The following is a 20,325-nucleotide window of genomic DNA, read 5'->3' as shown; positions in this document are numbered from 1 at the left end:
ATAAGAACACTTGTTTCAAAGTCTAGGCTGCTGATTGGCTGTCTAAATTACATTCCATACGCATGTTGTTAACGTCAGCCTTCTTGATTGGACTGACATCAGTAAATATACCACTTATCACTCGCAGCCATTTCTGGTTTAAGCCACACCCATTTATGATTTGCAGTTTAAAAGAAGGTATCGAAAGAAGCATTGATCAGGAATTGGTATCAAAATAACTGTATCCGTACCCGTATAAAAATTCCAGATCTAAAGACGCTCAAATGCTTTGTTTCAAGTTTGTCCTGTGTATGAATTTATTTCCAGAACTAAAAACTTGAATGAGCATTTCTTTTAACCACTATTGAAGATGTAGCTCTAAAAAGAGCCAAGAACTGATCGGCTGTGTGTCTTCAGTCCTGCTGGAAAAGCATCTCCTCATGAAGTTGCTAAGGGGGCTAAAATAGAAGGTTCGGATTCGTTTTAGGTCATTTAGGAATGAAGGAATAAAAATATCGTGTTGTAACTTTTAATACTCGCCTCTCAGTTCAACAGGCAAAGACATTAAACCACATATTTAAAAGAAAGTTATCAGGAAAATCACTCTGCTTGTAAAGGGTATATTAGGTCAGGGCTTACATATTAGCTTGTGGCCAATTAGTATTATTACTAAGTATTGTACTTTTATAATGTTACATGGTCAAACGAACTGGAGACAGTAAGGCAGATGGGCAGTCACTCCTTATTCTTGCTGTATTGAGAAATGTGTGGAATGCCCACCGCGTCAAAACGAATTCGAAATTTTAATTTCATATATGGATTGACGTTGCCTGTTGCCCAGCACCACTGGCTACATTTCACACTGTGGCCTCTACAAATGTGGAGCCTGTTTCAGGAGTGATCACAATTATTATTATTATTATTATTATTATTTCCTTCTAACAAACTACCAGACCAGAATTTTCACAAATTCGCAAATATCCACCACTAACAACCAAACAATTACTTTCCACCAGACCTGGTATCTGAATATGACACAGACCTTCTTTCTGAGCGATCTTTCTCTTGTATGCGTCTTGATGAAGTTTCTAATAAAGCACCTCAATAGCTTTGGTAATAAGCGATTCCCTTCTGGTTTTAAAGGTTGAAATGTAACAGTGCCCCCTTGTGGAGAAACTTCACGCTGCTAAACAAGAACGAGTGAGCACATACACATTAATGCAAGTTTTCCTTTTAAACTCCTTTTTCAGTACAACACCTGACCAGTTCTCAGTCCCGATAGATGCTTGTAAATTGTGAAGTCAGTGTATATACAATTATTTGCAAAAGTTTAGGCGCCCAGGTCAAATCCCATGTTAGAGGTTGTCTACAGTGAACACACTTTCGATGCACAATTACTGTTTATTTGCTGAACTCAACAAACTCGGGGAAATAATAAACTTGTCCTGTGCAAAAGTGATATGTGTTGACTTACATGCGCTTAGAAAATCAACAAAATGTGGAATTAAAACTTTGACATACAACTACAAATGTTTCTATAATTCTGGCCACAAATTCTTAATGTTGGCCACAAAATTTTCCAAATTTTAGTATTTGTCGGTTCCCTGTGGCATCAGGTGTTTATGAAAAAGAGCAGCAGAGGCTCCAACATAACGATCCTAAAGGAGATTTTTCAAGTCAAGGGGGCTGTTTTTTGTTTTTCTCTCCCCTTTTTTTGTGCCTGGCGAAAGAAATGATGGACAAGTCAACAAGTTATTGCTTCCTCGTACCGCAAACATGGACACCGAGACAAATAAAAGACACAAATCCACACACATACAGGCTCTATGGGGGAGCGCTTTTTTCATTAGGGGGAAAAGCTCCAGTGGTTGTGTCAGTGACCTCCACCGAAACCCCAGCAGGACTCCGACAGCCAAAGGAAATGAGTGTGTGTGTGTGTCAGTCTGACTATCTGCTGAGCACCTTGGTAACTCTTGATCTCCCATGTATGAGACTTTAGGCAATAGGCCTAAGAAGTCAACTGGACAAAAGAGGCAGATGCATTGTGGAAAACGATCCTGCTTGTCCACACACACACACACACACACACACACACACACACACACACACACACACACACACACACACACACACACACACATAACACCACTCTGGAAACTTCTAACTACTTTCATTGTAGCTTTTGGCCACCTTGCTGAACCAAACAGGTACTAAAACCTTGCGTAGGCCCCACAGAGACTTACACAGTATGTCCAGCCATTAAGCCCAAGCTCATTCATTCACGTTTGAGGAGAGATTTCTGAGATATATGAGATATACGCTGATCCACAGACGTTCCTGGGTTTTGTTGCTCCACACCAAGCTGCCTCAGATCTGAAAACACCCACAGGTGTTTCTGCCCATCCTTCCACTGTGAGAAGACCACTCAGCGCTGTGGGTCTGAAAGGACGTGTAGCTGATCAAGAAGAACCTCACTGAGAAAAGGAGACGGACACACCAAACAAAGAAGCTGGACGATGGACTGACCGCCCCAGAGTCCAGACCTCAGCACCACTGAATGGGTTTGATCATCTTCTCAGCCATCTTCTCAGCCTTTCATCAGCTTCTCAGACTGAGCTTTGGAGGCGTGTCTGCAGGTTCTTTGAGGAGCTGAAAGTGAGGCCCCTGAAAGAACGGAAGCTGGAATGAAGGGAAAGAGGGACTCGCTGACTGGACAGCTGAGAGGAGATTATTCTGGCGGTGTTTTGAACTGACGACCGGTCTCTTTACTGTTTTATCACGGAACCAATAATAAAAACAAAACTAGCTACATTACAACTGAGAATGCACTGAAAAAGCCCAAACTCTGTGCACCAGAACTTCTAGGACAGTTTAATTCAATTTTTTTCCCAATTTGAAAAGCTGGCACTTTCAATGTCAATTCACGATCAAGAAATGAGGACCTTGGATGAGATCTTCTTCCATTAACTCTTACGCTTCTCCTACCAAGTTCCACAAACTTTTGATTAGTAATTAATGGCTGTTTATTATTTTCTGAACGCTCCCTCATGAAGACTCGATGCTCCCGACTGCAAATTATCTCGCATAATAGAAACGTATGAAATAACTATTTTATACTCATCCAAAAATCATCCACCATCACACTGAATTCGAACCAGTCATCCAACCATGAGGCCCAAAAACACCTCCAAACACACACTCAGGCTAATGCCTGCTGAGCTCTCGGCTCCACAGATCACAGAGAAAACATCATTTTCTCAGTCGCGGTCACTGACCGTCCTTTTCATTACTACAGCCCGGGCAGAGCGCGTGAGACGCGTCCACGTACGCCAGCGGACAAAATTCATTGAAAGGGTTTTGGCTTCTTCTATACGTTAGTGAAGTGGCGGTAAGGGCTGAACCAATGCACGCAGGGGCACTCTTTACTTTGGCTGCGAGGGGATTTGAGACGACGAGAAGAATCTCATACTGAAGACAGAGCGCTGTTCAAGGTTTAACCAACGAGAGCGCTAATCCACGTTCCTGCAAATTCCTGTCAAACTTTGGAAAAATGACCTCAATTTCAGAATTCCATGCACCTAAAAACAGACGTGTATAATGACCGACTAACTAACTAAATCAATGAATATATGAATGAATAAACAAACAAATAAACATCCCCATCTCGCAAATATTCACATTTTTAGTCTCTGGAATGCCCACGGATTCGCAAGGCGCAGCGTTCACCTAATTGGGGTAAAATCTCAGATTACGAGGCTTCGGCGCTTTGACTCTCTCCTCAGCGTGGCTTGAGCGGTTGACCTTTCCAGGCTGGTCACTGTCAGCTGTTCGATAAACGAGCGCTGACTCCTGACCTTATAGTATCCAGCATTTGGAGACGTAATTAGTTGTGACTCCTAATAACTGCAGGTGGAGTGAAACAAAGTTTCTGTGCAGTTTTAAAAGTTTGCTGAAAATGATTCCATGGGATTCGAGTATTGGCCTGTACAGCACGTCGACATGCATTACTGTATAAAATCCATCTGGAAATGATGTCTGAGGCTGGCCTGTGCGCATTCACCTAGTAAACAAATGACATTAGCTTGAACACAAAACAAACTGATTATGATTATCAGATTATTATGATTATTATATATTATTATGTTTCAGCGCCTGGCGTGTCTAATCAGCCCTGCTTTAGATGACATGAGGTGATGGAACTGAGCAAATCCACTTTATACATTTTACCGTATTCACCGTGATTTGCGTCTATTCTAATGTTATAGAGTGATTTTATTGGTAAAACTGGACACAAAGCCCAGATAAAGCCCACAGGTGCCTCTTCCACAGAACTGTTTTATGCCTGCAGGAGCAGAACATTGTAACAAAGGGCATCAAAAAGGGGCCAATACTGTTTAATCTTTCCCAGTCCTTCAGCTGAAAGAAGTGCATGTGTGTAAAACTAAGTAACACTTAATGTATCAGAGGTTATAATATACCTTTATAATAATGTAGGAACACTTCACTGCATTCAGACACAAACACAACATCTACATTATAATCAACATCCAGCTGTCGTCCTGTTTCAAATTCAGCCACAAGTCCTTCAGACTGTGTCTCACACTGCTGTTTATATACTGGGGAGATTTTAAACATGGGTTTCATACATTTTTCAATTTTAATTCCATAATTTGAAGGTTTGAGGCGTAAACAGAGTCGTTCCGAGCGGTTTGGTGTCGGAACAGAGTCAGAACTGTTCACAGTGGTGGCGATAGGAACCAGACGTCCGCCTCCACATCCAAGTTATTACATGAAATGGTTCTGAATTCACTGCCTGATGTCTGAGACGCAAAACAGGCCCCAAGGAAAACTTCTATAGCACTATTTTACTCATCAGCATCAAAACGCAGTAGGTTCTCTGGCGGTTCTGGACGGTAAATAAAATGTCTATCTGGGCTGTAGTCGTGGCGACGCCTGCTTCCCATCAGTACCACTGTAAAGACGTCTAAGCGACTCATCTTGAGCCTGAGTTCGGCAGAAATGTGGAAATATTTAGCCAAATAGATTTTTTTGCTGGTTTTCCTTTGTAAATGTAGGTTCGTCCAACTACTTTGTTCTTATGAAAGCTGGCATGAGGGCGGCTGGCTGATGGTGTCACTGGGGGAAGACGCTCACCGAGGAGGGAACGACTGGCCAAAATGTGCTCGTTTACCTTCACGGCAGTTTCATCAAAGCAAGTCACGCCGTCACATCATCTTCACACCGCTTCACATGGTCGGCAGCACTGGGGACACACACCCTCACACACCCACACCCACACACACACACACAAAGACAGACAGCGTCAGCGAGATAACTCATTCCTAATGGGGAAGCTCCAGTCTGGAGCTCGCTGGGCTCGGCCTCGCCACCCCACTCTCATTTCCATGGCCTCCATTTTGGATCACATCAACATACCGTCACGCAAGAGCGGAGCTGGGAGGGTCGCATGTGCCTCGTAGAACAAAACCTGACGTGCCCGGCTCACACACGCCACACACACACACCACCCGCACTGGCGGAAATCAGGAAAAAGGCCCGATTCTGGAGGCCGGAGCAACAGTTCGTCAACTCAAGGACGGCCATTTTGTGTCCTTTTCCAGGACACGGCGTTCCCGTCCCGCTGCCGAAGAGCCAGACGGGCGAAAAGCCTCCTCCACTTTGAATGGACGTTAATGGACGGAGATATTTGAGTCAATTTGGACCAATTCCTTAAAGTCCCTTCACCATGAAATTCCACCAGAATTCCCATTCCGTTAAAAAATAAAACACGACAAAAATCGACTTTTGCGCTGAGGGCGACGATACACACCTCAAAAACCCGACAGGTTAGATCTACTAAACACATCCAACACCGCCCAATTTAAAACTGCTGCAAGAACATCGGACGATTAGTTGAGGTACTTCTAGAGTCAGTAGATAAAAATAAATAGAAATAAGGTGAATTCAGTTAGAATTCAGAATATTCTTACAACAACCTTATAACGAGAAACATCAGACAAACTGGTTAGATTTTGGTTTAGGTTTGCAGGGCAACACGGGCGAAGACGCTACGCTGCAGCAACCTGAGAGGACGACGTGTTTCAATTAACACTTCATACACCAACCTACAGAACATGCAGTTAAACAGGCCTAACGAGGCTCTCCAAGATTTTACTAGTGGTGTAATTTAATGGTAATAACAGCATCTTGTAAAGTTTTACAGATATCAGTATTTTAAGAGTCCACAGTAAAGGCTCACCTTGTCTTTAACCAATACTAAAGCAAATATGCAATAAATGCATCTGAATTTAAGTGTAATTCTAAACCTAATTTCAGTAGTTTTAGGTCGCCACACTCGATCAAACCTCACACAGGCCCCCAGAACTCATTATTTTCGTATGTAAAGACACAGTGGGATGTGTTACCTTTCAGAATGTACTGAAAACGCCCAAAATTTGCTCTCCAGAACATCTACACCTGTGCGTTTTTTGCAGACAAAGTCCCAAATTTAAGAGTTTGCATGCAAATAAAATCAGCAGCCGTGCTCTAGATGGGTTCACCATCATTTTAATGACGGTTCGCTATTATTTTCTAGAACGTCTGCAAGTGAAACATCTGAAGGCCAAAGCATTTCTGCTCATTTGTATGTATAGAAAATAACTTGGCCTTGCTCTGTATGGACGTTTGTGCAGTTTTAATAGCGGCTGCCTATTATTTTACAGAACAACTGTAAGGACTGAAGGTCTGACGTCAAATAAACACGGAAAACAAATCCCAAATCCAGAACGCTCCACACGGCCTACGCACACGCAAGCTTTTAACTAGGCTGTTAAATGCGGCAAATTCTGAAATTTCAGGTTTTTCTCCGTAGATTCACGCGTCCATCAAACAGAACTGAACATAATTGTCCAACCGAGGCAGATACAAGTGTCTTTGTCCTCACCAGGAACAACAAACCAATGCAAACACTCACTGGTATATAAACATATTTCCCTATTTTCTATTCCGTCAGTTGCCACTGTGGATGAATCTCATTGCCTGCATGATTCGGGTCTGAAAGACAGAGCCCTGAGCAACGGTCCCAACGAGGGCTTCCGAACCTAAAACCCCACACGATCAGCCCACCTCACTATTATTTACACCGTTTGGCCCTTCCAGGCTTCTGAGAGCACCTGGACCAGCACACGGCAAAGATTCAGTGCTGGGATCTGGTGACGGTAACAGAATCTGATGATGCGTTTCCCCTGCCAAGCTTCTCCCACACACAGGCACACCAACCAAAGTCCCAGTGAATGTTTCTGGAGCTCAGCTGTCACTCACTTTTACCAGTTACACCTCGAGGAGAGGCTGGGGGGGGGGGGGGGGGGGGGGCTTAGGAGACGAACATCTACATCTAACCCGCCATAGATGTGAAAACCCGCATTCAGCGTGGTCACCAAGTGAACGCTACGCTTTCAGCAGGACGTGGGACGATGGGGCCAGTAGTTTGAAGGTGCTGACGGTGTGATTTAATCACATATATGATTATTGCAAGACCGGCAAAATGTCGAAAGGCCATGACGTTTCAAGAATCTCTGGTTTCAAACGCCACCAAGTGATGTTGCTGGTGCACTTTTCAGATTTGACCTGATCGCTTTTCAGGTTTTTAAGCTTGTCTTGAGTATTTTGAGCAATCAAATGGCAAAAGGGCAAAACGAGTGTGTCTCATGCCGTTGGGCCAAGAATTTCAGGTTTCTAGGCCGTCTGGATTGAGAGGTGCCGATCAGTCAATCGCACATTTTTGACATTAATCAGATCTGAAGCCTCAGATCGTTGAATATTTCAAACGGCAATATATTTGTAGACGAGGAACCCGATGGTATCGCAGATGAGACCGTCTCGGACAATGTCAAGGACTCCAGCGACTGACGTGCGCCAAAAATTTAGCCATTTTTGAGGAAAATTTGAGGAATTCACCTTTCAATTGGTTGACGAAATGGCAGGAATCAAATCTCCCACATATCTGGACGGATGGTGGCAGTGCAACAGTTTTGTTGCGTAATTTGAGTTGACGCCAGTTAAAATTTCAAGCTTGACCCTTTGGCGAACGGTCAAGCCGAGGGCGTATAATACGGAGGCTTCAGTCGGCTGAAGCCGTCGCTTTGGGGTCTTTTTGGTGCACGGGCCGCACATATGCGACGTATGTTGCTACCAAGGTGGCAGAGCAGGAGTGGGAGCGAGGGGAAGGCTGGTGGAAGGCGGGGGGAGGGGGGTGGAGAGGTAGAAGAGTGAAATGGAGGGGTGGGTGGAGCAGGAGTGTTTCTCTGGCGTTTCACTGCGGCTGCCATTTTCTTGGCTGTGAATGGCTGGTTGGAGGGCGGGTCTGGAGCAGCCATACACAGAGAAAGCTAAAAGCCCCCCCATGACCCCCCTCCAACACTTTCACCAACAAACTGCTGCTTCTTCGGGCTGATCTGGGGTCAGATACCCAAACCTGTCCGGAATTATGACTGGCAGAACGAGCAACTGGAACCGATCCCGAAGCCGAGGGAAACACCTCTGCGTGAAAACAGCCTGGGTGGAGGAGACACCCATCAAACGCCGAGGGTACTCCGTGTACTTTCAGTGATTAAAACAAAAAGAAAACAGCCCTGCGATTGTTAACTGGTGCAAAACCTCCAGTCTGAGTGGCCCCACCTACAAATCAACACTTTCATAGGTGACGGACAACAGCTTGCTGGAAACCTCCATACAACACGCGTTGGTTTGACCGTACGCCAAAGGGTGGCTACCATTTCTTAACCAAATTTAAGGGTGAATTCCAATGTTTTTTAAAATTTTCTGCATAACTCAGTGCGTGAGGTGTAATCAGAGATCCAGTGGGTTTGGTGTGAAAGGGTTCAGACGTCTTTACAGTGGTGGTGATGGGAACCAGGCGTCGCCATGACTACAACACAGATATAGGCACTTTATTTACCATCCAGAACCACCAGAGAACCTACACGAGTCTTCTGAGCTTATATGGAATGTTGATGATGGAAAACAGTGGAAAATCTGGAATAATCAGTTTTTCTTTGGGGACTATTTTGCCGCACAGCACCCTGCATGTCTCCCTCCACCATGAATGGAGTTGAAGTTCTCTAAACTCTCATAAAACAGCGTCTCAGTCATCAGGCAGTGAATTCAGAACCAGTTCATGTAGGAACTTTCTGTAGGAGCTTTTAGAGGGACGTCTGGTTCCCATCACCACCACTGTGAGCAGCTCTGACTCGGTCAGTTTATCTAGAACAGAGCGTTTCACACCAAACCGCTCAGAACCACTTTGTTTACGTCTTAACCACTTAATTAAGTGTAACTCTTAAAAAAAGACGATTCCCTATTAACCCTTGCAATGCTTTCAGGATGTGATGCTGAAGTGTAACTTATACAGCCAAAAGTTCCTTAATCCGCTTCAATCCCTCTGAATTACAGAACCTCTTAGTTTTATAAAAGTTAGTGTAACAGCTCATTTTAAAGGTAGATGCTTTTATAGATGTTCAGTCTGTCTTTAACTCACAATCAACTAAACGTCTATTAAATGCAACTTGAACTGAACTTGAAGTTGTGTTACATTGTATTAAATCTCACCCTAAACCTAAACCTGAGCTTAACTTCAACACCTACTCCTAAACCTAAGCCCTACCTTAACGTTGTTGATAATCACCTATTTCAAGAAAGGTTGTCAATTACTGAAGTATCTGTAGATGATTTATAGGCAATAATAATAATAATAATAATAATAATAATAATAATAAAGGGCAACCAAATTATTTACAGTACCTACTGAATAATACTTAGTCTTTAATAATTAGATGAATAACTAAATATCAATCCGGCAGGTTTAAGGGTTAAATGCTGAGACGTCCAGATTCAGAGTAAACAAGTTTATCTTAACTTGTTATTTATCACTGCACAATGTCTGATTATTCAGATATTCACTGTAATCATCTGAGCATTTCTGGTGCCGGCTATAAAAATCAATACTACCTAATAAATAAATAAATAAATAAATAAATAAATAAATCCAAAAGTTCAAGGCCGTTTCTTTATATTACTGTGCAGGAAAATATTAAAAGTAGGTTTCTAACTAAAAACATATGCAAATCAGTACTTACATACTCGTGTTTGGCGAAGAAATGTCTCATCAGGATCCCGGTTCCAATAAAGTGAGAAAAATTTCACAGCTAGGAGGAAAAAAAAATCAATTTGTTAAAAATAAGCTCAAATTTTTATGCAGCATTTTCCGAATTTTTGAACTAAAATCTTTTTTGACGTTTTTCTGAACGAGCACACGGGGGCCAGCGTCCACTCTCGGACGGAAAATAATGAAAAGCAGCTGTAAGTTTTACGTTTTAAGCGAATGTGCCGAAGCCCCCCGAGCCTCAGAGGGGCCGGGGAAAGAAAAACTTACATTAAGTACATTAAAAGGTCAGAGTTCACTCTGGCTGCTTTGTAACTAACGGATACAGAGGGAACGTCTAGACGGGTCAAGGTGCACGCCGTCCCTTTTCCCCCCAAACGCTCGCTTTCAAAAAACGTCCACTTTCCCTCCCTCGGATGTGTCCGGAAGGAGGGGTCAGCGGTGGCCAAGTGCAGGCCGGGGACTGGGTGTCGAGGTCGGGGGGGTTACTGGTGGGGGGGGGTGGGGGGTCAGCGGTAACCACACGGCTAATCAAAGGGTTGGTGGACCGGAGGCTCTAGAGGGCAATGAGGTCAAAGGACAAAGGGGTAGATGTGTGTCCACTGTCCTTTTGTCTCCATTCAGACACTCAGACAAGCTTCCGCTGCTTCTGCTGACATTAGGGCAGAACCTTTTCACCGTGGGGTCCCGCAAACACACACACACACACACACACACACACACACACACGGGTGTGTATTCTTGCCTTTGTGGGGTGGTTCATGCCCCATATGTGAGACTGTAGCTAAATGCTAAAGCTAAAGGAACATGACGTGCACAGCTGTTGTGGCTTCTTGTGCTCAACCATTTATTTATTTATTTGTTTGTTTATTAATTAATTAATCTATTCATTCCACTCAAAACAGCCGTTCAGTCCAAGTTCTTCATCTCTCATCACTGTGGAGACGAAACCCCCAGAAACAGCAAGCTCACCGGAGAAGGACGAACGTTCTCCTGGTTGAATGGAAGTCAACTGAACGAGAATTTTGGAGCATTCCTATTGGTCCATTCAAAAATATTAACACAGTTTTCAAAATGTGCAAAAGAAATAAAAAAACGACAAAATCTGATGCGTTTAATAGCGACGTCCACAGGAGCCTCAACAACTAAACATAATAGCAGTTCTTCTCAGGAGCCTCACTTCCAGCTCCTCAAAGAACCTGCAGACACGCCTCCTCAGTTCAGTCTGAGAAGCTGGTTGATGATCAAACCCGTTCAGTGGTGAGGTCTGGGCTCTGGGCCGGTCAGTCCATCGTCCAGCTTCTTTGTTTGGTGTGTCCGTCTCCTTTTCTCAGTGAGGTTCTTCTTGATCAGCTACACGTCCTTTCAGACCCACAGCGCTGAGTGGTCTTCTCACAGTGGAAGGATGGACAGAAACACCTGTGGATGTTTTCAGATCTGAAGCAGCTTGATCTTCTCCTCTCTCTCAGAGATCAAAGCTTTCAGTGCTGTTTATCTGATGGGGGCAGTTCTGGGGGTCGACCAGCTCTTCCAGGTGGTTGTTAGGAGCCACATTTTCTCTGTAGCTTTTAATCAGTTTTTAATTTCCAGCTCTGGAAACTCCTGTTTTCTTCACTTTGACCTTCTTCTTCTTTATACAAGTGGATTATCTAATATATAATCTTCTTAGAAATATTTCCCAAAGTGTGATGCTCATTTTGAGTGGACATAAAATAAACATACTTACAGTGAAAGTTGAGAATGATTTTCCTTCTCCTGTAAAGTGTCTTTTATGGAGATCTGGCAGGTAGCAAGGCTTTCTATATACATACGTCGCTCAGAAGACTGTAATCACTGTCAATTAAATAAAACCAACTTTGCTGGAGATGCACATGCAAAATCACTTCGTTATGATCACAAACAAGTCCACAAGTACAGAAATGTTTATGCGCTACAGAGCAAAAGCAACGTAAAGATACCCTGAAGGCCACGACGTGGTCCGTGAGGTCCGACTGCGCGCCGTGGAGATGAGCGTATCCGCACCTTTTCACACGCAACATAAAGAGTAAAACACAACGCAACTTCAAAAATATTAAATACAACAGAACACAGGACATTTGAGCTCTCGAAATAAAGATACTGATGAATTAACATCCAGAAAGTCTCACGATTGAAAAAATGACAATCAAATAATAACGAACGCCACATGCCGCTGCTGTCTGAACAAAACCTCATATCTCATCATTTTTCAGTTTTTACACATTCTGAAAGTGCCTGTCGTCCCTTACGTCGTGTGTAAATTTCATGATGAACGGACTAAAAGAAACGGCCAAGAATGACTCGGAAACATTTCTGGTTCCATTGACTTGCATTAAAAGTACAGTCAGTTTTTTCCTTCTCTTGTAAAATTCTCATTTTGGAGATACACGGTTTTGTTCCGACAGCACCAAAAAGCAAGTCTGTCATTTATCATTTCCACAAAAGCAGAAATATTCTGCTTCCATTATAATGTAGTGGTTGGTTAGTGTAGTGGGTAACACCTCTGCCTTCTATGCTGCAGACTGGGGTTCAGTGCCCCGCCTGGGTAACCGCCCTACACTATACCAATAAGAGTCCTTGGGCAAGACTCCTAACACCGCCTTCACCGTCGCTCTGGATGCCGTAAATGTAAATACCCAGTCGTGTGTGTGGAGCTGCTACTCTTAACTCATATTCTTGTTTGTGAAGGAGCAATTCAGCTGTTTGTAATGCATTTTAAAGGAAGGTGCAAAAATACATGTAAACTCTATTTTATACCTCTATAACTCTATAGGACAAATAAAACGTGAAAATAAACTTGATTCTGAAATGTTACTGTACTCCACCTAAACAACTCTAACCTTTAAAGGGAAATGCCACCAACTTTTCAAACTTTCTGCACAACTAAAGGTTTAAGATGTAAACAGAGTCGTTCAGAGCGGTTTGGTGTGAGACGCTCCGTTCTAGATAAACTCACCAAGTCAGAACCGTTCCCAGTGGTGGTGATGGGAACCAGACGTCCCTCTAAAAGCTCCTACAGAAAGTTCCTACATGAGCTGGTTCTGAATTCACTGCCTGATGACTGAGACGCTGTTTTATGAGAGTTTAGAGAACCTCAACTCCATTCATGGTGGAGGGAGACATGCAGGGCGCTGTGCGGCAAAATAGTCCCCAAAGAAAACTCATTATTCCAGATTTTCCACTGTTTTCCATCATCGACATTCCATATAAGCTCAGAAGACTCGTGTAGGTTCTGTGGTGGTTCTGGATGGTAAATAAAGTGTCTATATCTGTGTTGTAGTCATGGCGACGCCTGGTTCCCATCACCACCACTGTAAAGACGTCTGGACCGTTTCACTCCAAACCCTCTGGATCTCTGATTACACCTCACGCACTGGATTATTCAGAACATTTGTGAAAGACTTGTCATTTTATCCTCAGCAACCAAAATGTTAGATTTTAAAAACATGATCATTTTTTGACCACTAATTGTTCACCTTTTCATCAGAATGAGCAACCTGGTCCCCACAAGGAGATAAATACACACAATCATACAAATACACAGACCCCACTACGCCACCTGGGGCCTTCCTTTCCCAGAAGGGCCGAGCAGGGAGAGATCCTGTCCCCCCCCCCCTCTCTCCCTCTCTCTCTCTCTCTCTCTCTCTCTCTCCCTCTCTCTCTCTATCTGTCTCTCTTCCCTCCTTCATTACTGAGAGGCTGTTTAAACACTCACGCAGCCACAGACACGGCAAACACTCCGCTAAAGCCTTTCAAATCCTCATACAAATCACAAAGCCAATCTGTATGAGCAGAGACGAGAGCAAAAGGGGGCTTTTTAGGGCTCGGGACGGAAATAATTAACTGTCCTGTCCTGTCCTGTCCTCTCCTGTCCTGTCCTCTCCTGTCCTCTGCTTCATACTGGACGCAGCCTCCACCCTCCAACGCAACAAGGCCCAGGTCCTCGGCCAAAAGAATAAAACTACAAACGAATAACGAAGCAGAACACAAAGGCGGCCTGTCCTCACGCTGTTTTATTTAGCCGCCGTCAGACAGCAGGGATGAATATTTCACAGATGAGTTCTGCTGAATCAGAACTTCTCGTCCTCCTGCTTTACACGCTGCTGACCGCTCATCGGAAACCATCCGAGGGCTGATTTCAATACAAACGAGCACCAGATTTTATTTTCCTGACCAGACCTGAAGTCAAGCAGCGCTAAATGAGCTCTGAAGGCCTGACGGAACACCAAAATCATGACCATGTGGTGCTGCTCACTTCACAAATCACAACGTCCAAACCGGGCGCGCTCGAAACACTGCTGTGCCGCGACCTACCAAACGCGAAATAACGTGCAAGCATGTAAACAGATCTCAGAAAGCAGCGAAGAACGAAATTTACTCCACGCGAGACGCCACCTCCAGCAGTCCAGCACCACACGTCGCAGCTCAGCACGTGAGGCCTTATAAACGGGAGAACGCGGTCAAATGAAAGTCCGATTTTCAGACTAAAGCTCAGTGAAGCAGGACTGAAGAAGCTCTTAATGCTTCTAAAGTTCAGTTCAATTCAACGTCGTATAGAAGCTTCTTCAAACGCCCGGCTCCAAAAAATAAGGTGAAACATATTAGATCTTAAAATCAATGGAGAAGAAAATGCTGCTTCATTTTATCCTCAAACTCCAAACAGACCCACTTCAGACAGCAGGGTTAGACTTGAAAAGCACCGATATCTCATCTGACACCCCTCATTTCCAGCATTCCGGCTCCAGATCAGCTCGACGCATAGTGACATTCAGCACGTCAGGCCTCACAACAGGCTACAATACATACTGAGCTTACAGCACGACTGAATCTCACTGCTACCGACTCAAAGCAGCTTTTAATGGCGTAGTGAATAAGTGCCTAACCAAACATCACAATTCACTTCAATCCTATCCAGTTCCTTTATAAAAGTATACAAGTTGCTATTATTCCATACGCCGTTCAGGCCGGATCGACTTCTCGCTTAAAGCAGGTGAGCATGAGATACGGCTGCGCTACAAATGAACACACCTGAAATAAACACACCTTAGGAATCAGGACAGAATGAAACGCTGCTTTATTTTAACGTTCCCACCCAAACAGACCTGTTTACTCACCAGGCCTGGGCACCAACATCTCATCTGACAGCCCCTCAGGTTTGGCTTCCAGCACCAAATGAGCTTTAAACACTGATATTCAGGACGTCTGGCCTCACAACAGGCTACAATACAGACTGAATCTCGCTATTCCCGACGGCCAAAGACGCCTTTAACGCCGCACTAATTAAGCGACTAACCGAACACCACTGAGACCCGAATGACTGGGCAGTAAAGCGGCGTTAAGTCCAGTTCAAGTCAATTCACTTTCACTCAATCCAGTTCAATTATAAAAGCAAACACATTGTTATGACTCACTGCGCCATTCAGGCCCAATCGCCTTCTAGCGGAGCTTAAAGCAGATGAGCATGAGATACTGATAAACTCCAAACAGGCCCACTTTAGACAGCAGGCCTGAGTTAAAACAGCACCGATAGTTCATCTGACACCCCCATTTCCCCAAATCCAGCTCCAAATGAGCTTTAAACACGGAAATGTCCAGAACGTCTGGCCTCACAGCAGCCGGGCACACGCGGGAATACAGACTGAGCTTAATGCACGACTGAATCACAATTACCAGCTGACAAGGCTGTTACTGCTGCATCAAACACCTGGAAGACAAACACCTGGAACACGACGTTTCTGCCCTGACGGGATAAGAAAGTACTATCAATTCAATTCAATTTCATTTAGCTCAATAATATAAGTACGACAGTTATTATTGCTCACTACGCCATTCAAACAGTTTCAGTCCAGTTCCATTCAACTCAATTCACTTCAATTCCATTCCATTTTATTGTCCTATTCAGCTCAATTCCATTCAATTCTGTCCAATTCAATTCCATTCAATTCTGTCCAATTCAATTCCATTCAATTCTGTCCAATTCAATTCCATTCCATTCCATTTTATTCTGTCCAATTCAGTTCAATTCCATTCAATTCTGTCCAGTTCAATTCCATTCAATTCTGTCCAGTTCAATTCCATTCAATTCTGTCCAATTCAATTCCATTCAATTCTGTCCAATTCAATTCCATTCAATTCTGTCCAATTCAATTCCATTCCATTCCATTTTATTCTGTCCAATTCAGTTCAATTCCATTCCATTCCATTCTGTCCTATTCAGTTCAATCCCATTCCATTCCATTTTATTCTGTCCTATTCAGCTCAATTCCATTCAATTCTGTCCAATTCAATTCCATTCAATTCTGTCCTATTCAATTCCATTCCATTCCATTTTATTCTGTCAAATTCACTTCAATTCCATTCCATTCCATTTTATTCTGTGCAATTCACTTCAATCCCATTCAATTCCATTTTATTCTGTCCAATTCAGCTCAATTCCATTCAATTCTGTCCAATTCAATTCTATTCCATTACATTTTATTCTGTCCAATTCAGTTCAATTCTATTCCATTCAATTCTGTCCAATTCAATTCTATTCCATTACATTTTATTCTGTCCAATTCAGTTCAATTCTATTCCATTCAATTCTGTCCAATTCAGTTCAATCCCATTCCATTTTATTCTGTCCAATTCAGTTCAATTCTATTCCATTCTATTCCATTCAATTCTGTCCAATTCAGTTAAATTCCATTCCATTCTATTCCATTCAATTCTGTCCAATTCAGTTCAATCCCATTCCATTTTATTCTGTCCAATTCAGTTCAATTCTATTCCATTCTATTCCATTCAATTCTGTCCAATTCAGTTAAATTCCATTCCATTCTATTCCATTTTATTCTGTCCAATTCAGTTCAATCCCATTCCATTCTATTCCATTCAATTCTGTCCAATTCAGTTCAATTCAACTGAACTTGACTTATAGTTATTACTCACTATGCCATTCAGGCCAAATTGACTTCTAGCAGTGCTTAAACAGATGAGCATGAAATACGGATTCACTATAAACTAACAAACGTGATAATAAACGTGTAAATATATAAACTCACCTTAGAAATCAGGACAGAATGAAACGCTGCTGTATTTTAACGTTCCCACCCAAACAGACCTGTTTACTCACCAGGCCTGAGTTACAGAGCACCAACATCTCATCTGACACCCCCTCATCTGACACCCCTCATCTGACACCCCCTCATCTGACACCCCTCATCTGACACCCCCTCATCTGACACCCCTCATCTGACACCCCCTCATCTGACACCCCTTCATCTGACACCCCCTCGTTTCCACCATCAGATCAGCTAAATATTCAGTAAAAAGGCCCGATGACTGGACAAAACACTGAAACAGAAGATGGGTCATCTGCTCTGACTGGACGATACAGCTGAATTTGAATTTAGCTCAATTCAATTCAGTTCTGTTGAATAAGGTTACAGCACTAATCACTATACCAGTCACAAATAGACTTATAGCAGTACTTAGAATTAAATATTAGAATAATATACAAGCATATATATATATAAACACATACATATATACAATATTCACATTAATATACTCATTTCCAATGTACAGTTTTGTACAGTAATATAAGTTATGAAATAAAAGCTGTGATTTGTGCAATTCAGTCCAATTCAATTCCATTCCATTCAATCCAATTCATTTCAGTTCAATTCAACTGAATGAGTACAGTGATTATTATTAATCTGCCATTCAGGCTGAATCGACTTCCAGCAGCGCTTAAAGCAGATGTGCATGAAATACTGAGGTGCTTCAAAAGAACAAACTCAGAATGAGTTTAATATTAAAGGATCTTAGAAATCAGAGGAGAATAAACGCAGCTTTATTTTAATGTTAACCTGCTTCAGACGGCAGGCCTGTGTTAAAAGCGCCAATGAGACGTCGGGCACCTCCTCATTTCCAGCACTCCAGCACTAAATGACCTTAATGTTCAGTAAAAATTCCTCACAGCTGGAGGAAATATGCTAAAACACTGGATCGCAGAATTCCCGAGAATTCACAGCTCTTCTCAGATCTCCGTCACATCACGTAAATCACCAACCAAACCCGAATGACCACTGTCTTTTCCTGACTGGACAATGAAGTAGTATTGAGTCCAATTCAGTTTAATTCAATTCAGTTCAAATACTTTAATTCAGTTTAACTCCATTAACTTAACTCAATTCAGCCCGACTCAATTCAAATCAGTCCATTTCAATTAAATTCCATACAGTTCACATCAATTTAGTCCCATTCAATTAAATTCCATACAGTTCAAATCAATTTAGTCCCATTCAATTAAATTCCATACAGTTCACATCAATTCAGTCCCATTCAATTAAATTCCATACAGTTCAAATCAATTTAGTCCCATTCAATTAAATTCCATACAGTTCACATCAATTCAGTCCAATTCAATTAAATTCCATACAGTTCACATCAATTTAGTCCAATTCAATTAAATTCCATACAGTTCACATCAATTTAGTCCCATTCAATTAAATTCCATACAGTTCACATCAATTCAGTCCCATTAAATTAAATTCCATACAGTTCACATCAATTTAGTCCAATTCAGTTAAATTCCATACAGTTCACATCAATTTAGTCCCATTCAATTAAATTCCATACAGTTCACATCAATTCAGTCCAATTCAATTAAATTCCATACAGTTCACATCAATTTAGTCCCATTCAATTAAATTCCATACAGTTCACATCAATTCAGTCCAATTCAATTAAATTCCATACAGTTCACATCAATTTAGTCCAATTCAATTAAATTCCATACAGTTCACATCAATTTAGTCCCATTCAATTAAATTCCATACAGTTCACATCAATTCAGTCCCATTCAATTAAATTCCATACAGTTCACATCAATTTAGTCCCATTCAATTAAATTCCATACAGTTCACATCAATTCAGTCCCATTAAATTAAATTCCATACAGTTCACATCAATTCAGTCCAATTCAATTAAATTCCAAACAGTTCACATCAATTTAGACCCATTCAATTAAATTCCATACAGTTCACATCAATTCAGTCCAAGTCAATTAAATTCCATACAGTTCAAATCAATTTAGTCCCATTCAATTAAATTCCATACAGTTCACATCAATTTAGTCCCATTCAATTAAATTCCATACAGTTCACATCAATTCAGTCCAAGTCAATTAAATTCCATACAGTTCAAATCAATTTAGTCCCATTCAATTAAATTCCATACAGTTCACATCAATTTAGTCCCATTCAATTAAATTCCATACAGTTCACATCAATTCAGTCCAAGTCAATTAAATTCCATACAGTTCAAATCAATTTAGTCCCATTCAATTAAATTCCATACAGTTCACATCAATTCAGTCCAATTCAGTTCAGTCCAGTTCAAATCACTTTTATTGTCAAGTCACATTTGCACAGGTGCGAAGGTGAGGAAAAATAGTGTATATATATATATATATATACACACACATATATACACACACACACACACACACACACACATTGCTGTTGTCGGAAACAAAACCCCATTTAACAATTTAGTTGATTTTCAGTTTTTGACATAATTTGAAACTGCATGTGGGCCTTTATGTTGTATGTAAATTTCATGAAGGATGGACAACAATACATGGCCAAAAATGACTTGGAAAGACGTCCGGTTCCATTGACTTACATTAAAAGTACAGTAGGTTTTTTCTTTCTCCTGTAGAGTTACCATTTTGGAGATATGAGGTTTTGTCCCGACAGCGGCGATATAAATATATATACTCCACATATGTACACATATACACGATATACACATTCATATACACCATTATTGCACCACTTCTAACATACAGTTTTGTAACGTGTTATAAAATCTAAGCTATGATTTGCTCAATTCAGTCCAATTCAACTCAATTCAACTCAATTCATACTGAGGTGCTATAAACTAACAAACGCAAAAATAACAGGTGTAAACATCTAAACACATCAGAGAAATCAGGACAGAATGAAAGGCTCCTTTACTTTAACGCTCATTTCCTAACAGATCTTTTTTAGACAGAGTTAAAAAGCATCAATATCTCATCTGACACCGCCTGATTTCCAGCACTGCAGCTCCAAATGAACATGAAACCCTGTAATATTCCACCCATAACACCTCACAACAGGCTAACGTACTAAATCTCA

The 20,325-nt window shown here is 41.9% G+C and overlaps 1 protein-coding gene across 7 annotated transcripts in view; it reads right to left on the bottom strand.

The window, feature by feature from the left end:
* LOC119261583 overlaps window positions 1–20,325 on the bottom strand; it is a 76,161-nt gene that overhangs the window by 5,990 nt on the left and 49,846 nt on the right. For 2 of the 7 annotated variants that reach the window (XR_005129063.1, XR_005129064.1), the window contains exon 3: window positions 10,113–10,181. Coding sequence is in view for 2 of the 7 variants with exons in the window: in XM_037530891.1 (XP_037386788.1) it covers window positions 10,117–10,181; window positions 12,097–12,160; window positions 14,826–14,924 (228 nt within the window). In the remaining 5 variants the exon portion in view is untranslated. Of the gene's footprint in view, window positions 1–5,170; window positions 5,273–10,112; window positions 10,182–10,408; window positions 10,534–12,096; window positions 12,161–14,825; window positions 14,940–20,325 lie in introns of those variants that run through there. The other 5 variants (XM_037530891.1, XR_005129068.1, XR_005129069.1 and 2 more) reach the window with 5 other exon arrangements.

This window comes from Pygocentrus nattereri, chromosome 2 (assembly GCF_015220715.1).
Source record: "Pygocentrus nattereri isolate fPygNat1 chromosome 2, fPygNat1.pri, whole genome shotgun sequence".
NCBI classification, from domain to species: Eukaryota; Metazoa; Chordata; class Actinopteri; order Characiformes; family Serrasalmidae; genus Pygocentrus; species Pygocentrus nattereri.
The sequence above is the reverse complement of the archived record's forward strand: the minus strand, read 5'-3'. Positions and strand labels throughout refer to the sequence as shown.